Genomic DNA, 6,325 nt, shown 5'->3' with positions numbered 1-6,325 from the left:
TCATAGATCATAGGTTATAAATGTCAGTAAGATTACAGAATTTGGGAGATACACGTGTGTTTTGGAGAAATCATTGTCCTTTGCTCTCTGAGAATCAAAACATGTACAATGAATGGTTGCTATGCAAAACACTTATTGGGCTCTGTGATTGATTGTATTTGTCCCACCAAAATCATCAATTTGATCATGTTTTTTCAAATTTCAACTGTAAACCCAAAAAGTAAGGAATGAATGATTAAATGGTCATCGGTGGTTTGATGGGGCGGTTGCTTTCATTATAGTAAACTAGACTACAATAAAACGATGACTTATTTGAAAGCGTGTGTGAAAGCAGTTTGATTTTCCACTTGTGGTGGTGGCAGTGGTCGGCAGCTTTTTTTTTTAATCATTATTTGAGTTAATTTATACACAATTCAACTAATTTTTTAAGATTATGAAATTATTGATTAAATAAGAATTATAGTAACGGCTCTTATTAGTGTTTGAGAGGATTTGAATTCAAAAACTCATAAGATCTACTTTTACCTTTTATTATCAAACCACCCAGCTGCTTCCCCTGCATGCTCATGCTTCCATTTTCAAAAATATTTTATTTTATATTTAAATAAGTATCTGATTGGACAATAAATATGTCATTTTTGAAAGAANGCTTCCCCTGCATGCTCATGCTTCCATTTTCAAAAATATTTTATTTTATATTTAAATAAGTATCTGATTGGACAATAAATATGTCATTTTTGAAAGAATTAATAACATTTTTATTTATTTAAAATCAATTAAATATACCCAATTTTACATGATTAACAATGTGGGGTCGAATTGGTTACAAGTTATAACTACACCGCTTGACCTGGGCACATCCTAGTTCCCACTAATTTCACAACAGGCAAATGTAATTATGAGTGTTTCAAGAAAATGTGCCTCATTAAATTCACCTTCTTGTATGTCCTTTGGTCAAACACCCGTTTTTAAATAATAAAAATTAATTCACAATCAAATCTAATAAATTTTCTTTTATAATTCGACATAACAACTCACAATTAGATAGACGAGACCCACAATTGAATAAATAAGACTCATTATGATCTACCATGTCAGAATTATAAAAGAAAATTTATAAAATTAGATTGTAAGTATAATATTACCTTTTGTAAAAACACTCTTAAAAAAAAAAAAACACTTTTATTAAAAAAAAATTAAATTAAAACATTTGAAAGGTAACTTTTTCTCTTAGAAAGTGCTTTCAGGAATATAATAATATTCATGCGTAAGTGCTTTGGAATAATATTTCTGTCAAAATTTCAAATGCTTCTTTAACGTTCTTTGAATTGAAATAGAAGGTCAAATATATACAAATTTATGTTCCATTCCACTCACTCTTATCATACATTGACCATTGACCAAGCAGGAACCACATTTTCTTCTTCTTTCTTCACTGAGATTTCCACTGCAAATATGAAACGACTTGGTTGACCTGACTCTCCAAAGTCCAAATTATCTCTATTCTCTACTGGAAAAACTTGATGTGACATTAATAGAGCCCTTTCCCTGATTAAAAAGCCCAATACAATATCATCGGGTTTAACCCAAGTCGCCAAACCCAGATCCAGGCCCAGATATTTCTAAATTCTCAAACTGACAAAAAAAAAAAAAAAAAAAAAAAAAACTGTGTCCTAGCTCTATCTGCTCAGTAGAGTCGGTTCTCTCTCGAATTAGGGATTTTCATTTATTTGGAAGGTATTCGTTAGTTAATTGGGTTCTATACGATTCGGTTTTATATTTTTTTCCTCGAGTCTTGATCTTGAGATTTCAATATCTAAATTTTGGCTTCTCCACTTGTTTATTCGTTTTCTGTGTCCAGGAGCAAACCCTAGAGGAGGACTCAACCTGAGTTTATCCACCTGATCGCGAAAGAATGGTATTCCTCTTCGATTTTGTTATAATTATAATCATTACTGCTTTTTATATTATTTACTAGGTTTTTTTATTTCTTTACCATACTCTTTGATGCGACCACAAATTTAAGCATGTCGTTGTACTATTTAGTTCATCATTAATTTTTTGTGATTGCATGATTGCGAGAATCGCAGTTTTTGTTTTGTGTTTTTGGTAATTATGGTATATCTAATCCACCCATGGGTAGCCCAGCGTTAAGGGTGAACCAAGGGGGCTGCAAATGGTCTAACCCATAGTCCCAGGTTCAATTCCCCACCCGGGCGCAAAGGTAGTACTTTTACCCATGATTTACCCCGCGTGCACATCTTGGGGGGATGCATGGCAGTGGGTTGCTGTGAGATAGCTCTCCATGAGTATTATTTGGGGTGCGCGTAAGCTGGCCAGGACAACTCAGTTATTAAAAAAAGAAATTATGGTATATCTGTTTTGTGCATGGGAAAACCTCATTATTAGAACTTAGTATACTATTGTTATCGTGGAAATTATCAGTTTTTTTTTTTTTTTTTTTTTTAAATTCTATTTTATATTAAACTTCATATGTAGGTTTGCTAGATTTGTTTACTGAAACTGAAATCAACGCAGGTTTGTACTACATTGTTCAGTGTAGGATTTAGGGTTAATAAATTTTTTGTGAGAAAGTTCTGTTATACTCATTTTACTTCTTGGGGAGTTTTTTCAGGTGACTCTTGCTAGATTTGTTTATTGACGCTGAAATTTAATTTGGGCTTGTATTACATTGTTCAGTGTAGCATTTAGGGGTACTAATAATTTTGTAAAGAAACTTCTCTTGTCCTCATTGTCTTTTTTTTTTTTTTTTTCAGGCGACTTTGGCTGATTCTTTCCTAGCTGACCTGGATGAGTTATCTGACAATGAAGCTGATATTATTGTAAGTTCATGTAATTATACTACATTTTTTCTTTTTCAATTTTGCTGCTGCTATTTTTTTTTTAGCATTACAGTTGATTTCTGCTAAGATTCTTTAATTAACATGACACTACATTGTTTTTGCTTATCATTTACTGCTGGGCGTTCTCATCCTGCATCCACCCATTTCTATGATTTTATAAGGGAGAAAGTCCATCTGCATATTATTTTTGACATTATGTTTATGTCTATATATTCCAGGAGGAGGATGAGGTCGATGCCTCAAACATGGAAGAGGACATCGATGGTGACATGGCAGATATAGAAGCGCTTAACTATGATGACCTGGACAATGTTTCAAAATTGCAGAAAACTCAGAGATATACTGATATAATGCAGGTCAGTTCATATATCATATTTGCTTCTATTTACACTATATCTAGTATCAGTGTGTTAATTTAAATTATTTTATTTATTATCACTATTATTTTGAAATTCTCATGCTTGTTCTATGTGGATTGTGGAGAGCATTGATGTCTCATAATGTGCTCTCTTTTAAATTTTTTTTGATGTTATATGATGCACACTTAATAGCATATTGTTTTTCTAGTATCAAGATTTCATTTCTTGTCTGTCCTCTCTGATCAGCTTTTTTTCTTAGCAACTGTATACAAATATACGCTCAATTTCCTAGAGTTGCATGCTTAACTAGGATTTTCCTCACAATTTAGATTCCGTATGCTACCCTTTGTTCATTCCTTGTTTCAAGTTTTAATTATAGATACACGTGCTTGGTTATGGGGATTGACGTTTGAAGTGACTATTTTCAGTTCTAATTCCATTTGCTATAATGCGCATATTGACATCTGTATAATGGGAATATGGTGTCTGCATTGCAGAAAGTTGAAGATGCACTTCAGAAGGGTTCTGATACATCAGATCATGGATTGGTATTAGAAGATGATCCAGAATACCAGCTGATAGTAGATTGCAATGCATTATCGGTCGATATTGAGAATGAAATTGTTATCATCCACAATTTCATTCGTGACAAGTATCGCTTGAAATTTCCAGAGCTCGAATCTCTTGTGCATCACCCAATTGATTATGCCCGTGTTGTGAAAAAGATTGGCAATGAGATGGATTTAACCCTTGTTGATCTGGAGGGGCTTTTACCCTCAGCTATTATTATGGTGGTTTCAGTTACAGCGTCAACCACTAGTGGTAAGCCACTCCCAGAAGAGGTCCTCCAAAAGACAATTGATGCATGCAATCGAGCTCTTACTCTTGATTCAGCGAAGAAGAAGGTCCTTGATTTTGTAGAAAGTAGAATGGGATATATTGCGCCAAATCTATCTGCAATTGTTGGAAGTGCGGTTGCAGCAAAACTTATGGGAACTGCAGGCGGTCTCTCAGCATTAGCTAAGATGCCTGCTTGTAATGTTCAGCTTCTTGGTGCCAAGAAAAAGAATCTTGCAGGATTTTCTACTGCAACATCACAATTCCGTGTTGGTTATCTTGAGCAGACAGAGATTTTTCAAACCACCCCCCCTTCTTTGAGGATGCGTGCATGTCGGCTCTTGGCTGCAAAATCAACCCTTGCTGCACGTGTAGATTCTACTAGAGGAGATCCTTCTGGAACTGCTGGAAGAGCATTTAGGGAAGAGATTCGCAAGAAGATTGAAAAATGGCAAGAGCCTCCTCCGGCAAAGCAACCTAAACCACTTCCAGTTCCAGATTCAGAACCCAAAAAGAAGAGAGGTGGTCGTCGGTTAAGGAAGATGAAGGAAAGGTGGTGCAGCCATTGTTGTCTATACTGGATATTTTATTCTCTTTTTGGAGTTTCTTGTATTGTTTGATGATGTTTTGCTTTTTATTTTTTTTTATAGATATGCAGTAACAGATATGAGGAAGCTGGCTAACAGGATGTTATTTGGTGTGCCTGAAGAGAGTTCCTTAGGTAAATTTGTAGTAGTACAAATCTGCATCAATTTTAACCTTTTTTCTTGGCATATATTATGACTTACGGGGTTGAAATTTCATTTGATTATTTATTAAATTTAAGAAGACTATGTTTTGTTAGGTTGAGACTCCTTTAAGATGCACCTTTCTTACTATTTATATGTTTTCTGGCGACAGGTGATGGGCTGGGGGAGGGTTATGGAATGCTTGGGCAGGCTGGGAGTGGCAAACTCCGTGTTTCAGTTGGGCAGAGCAAACTTGCTGCAAAAGTTGCAAAGAAGTGGGTCTTGTTTTATTTATTTTTCCTGCTTTTAGTTATTGTTCAAGTAGCAATTTTTTTTCGATTGCTTTTAGTTTTTGATTGTCAGTAATCTTATTTCATGCTGATTTATTAGTTGGTTTTGTAAGTCATGAGCAATTTTGTTTCTCAGGTTTAAGGAAAAGAATTATGGAAGCAGTGGTGCTACTTCTGGACTGACATCAAGTCTGGCATTTACTCCTGTGCAGGTATATGTCTAGTTTAAAATGAGTTAGGAATGCTAATATTATGCTATTTAGAACTTCCAGAGTGGTGATGCTGAAATTTCTGATCAAAATATTTGAAAGATAAAGCATTGTTTTTAATGTACAACGTGGACCATACAGCATAATTGTGCATCTCACTGTTTTTGTCTTCATACATATGTTTTGTTTCTCTGTTATTGATGAGTTGCGGTCGAGTTAAATTTTGAGTTAATCTTTAGAAGTTCTATGTAAAAGACTTGGTAGTTATGGATTCATATTTCTTTGAATGCGTTTGCTTTGAATTCACTATTAAGTTTTGTGAATTTTTTGGTGGTCTTTATGTTATTGATGTTTCTCTTAAAATTTTGATGCAAATGTTAATATATTGCATTTCTTTGCTTTCAGGGGATTGAGCTTACAAATCCGCAGGCTCATGCACACCAACTTGGCAGTGGAACTCAAAGTACGTACTTCTCAGAGACGGGAACATTTTCAAAAATCAAGCGGAACTAAATCATAAATGAACTTGCTTATATTATATATGCTCACAAGTTTGAAATTGTTTGCAAAGCTAATGACTTTAGTCTGCGGAAATCATGTATATATTTCTGAAAAGAATGTGAGACTACTAGCTTAGTATTGTTGATTATGCTTCAACGTGCCCAGAAATCCTTGCATATGCAAACTGTCTTTGGTGGTATTGTATCTGTTTTGAAGCTTCTGTTGTCTGTGCTTCCCAATTTCTTTGGGGATTGATTTCCTTTAGTAGCCTGTATGAATTGTTAAGAGAGTTTCTTCCTATGATTATAGTTTTCACCGGTAATTAATATAGATAATACTTTGGGGACGTTTGGATCATATAATGTTTTATTAACGGGATATTTTATTAACGGAATAAAATATTATTTTAAAGATTACTAGGAATGTTTAAAAAATGTATTTGGTGGGTTCGAATAAATTGATGAATAATATGTTTGGTTGGGAGAATAAATGAGTAGATATGTTATATAGATTATTAAATTGTCTTACTTTTTAAAT

The 6,325-nt window shown here is 34.1% G+C and overlaps 1 protein-coding gene across 1 annotated transcript; it reads left to right on the top strand.

Annotated features, from left to right (window-relative positions):
• Positions 1–1,585: 1,585 nt before the first annotated feature.
• On the top strand, positions 1,586–6,017 carry LOC116140235 (U4/U6 small nuclear ribonucleoprotein Prp31 homolog). Its single transcript, XM_031425860.1, has 9 exons — positions 1,586–1,737; positions 1,862–1,918; positions 2,778–2,843; positions 3,083–3,220; positions 3,721–4,613; positions 4,711–4,781; positions 4,961–5,063; positions 5,215–5,290; positions 5,693–6,017. Exons 2-9 carry the CDS (start codon positions 1,916–1,918, stop codon positions 5,798–5,800), a joined length of 1,458 nt encoding a protein of 485 aa, XP_031281720.1. The 5' UTR covers positions 1,586–1,737; positions 1,862–1,915; the 3' UTR covers positions 5,801–6,017.
• The last annotated feature ends 308 nt before the right edge of the window (positions 6,018–6,325 follow it).

Source organism: Pistacia vera, unplaced genomic scaffold (assembly GCF_008641045.1).
Source record: "Pistacia vera cultivar Batoury unplaced genomic scaffold, PisVer_v2 Contig366, whole genome shotgun sequence".
Classification (NCBI taxonomy): Eukaryota; Viridiplantae; Streptophyta; class Magnoliopsida; order Sapindales; family Anacardiaceae; genus Pistacia; species Pistacia vera.
This window is presented reverse-complemented; position numbering and strand designations above follow the sequence as displayed.

Coding starts and splice junctions, on each gene's coding strand:
- LOC116140235 (XM_031425860.1), top strand. Junction 4,614..4,710: donor TTAAGGAAGATGAAGGAAAG/GTGGTGCAGCCA, acceptor TTTTTTTTATAG/ATATGCAGTAACAGATATGA. Junction 5,291..5,692: donor TGGCATTTACTCCTGTGCAG/GTATATGTCTAG, acceptor CTTTGCTTTCAG/GGGATTGAGCTTACAAATCC.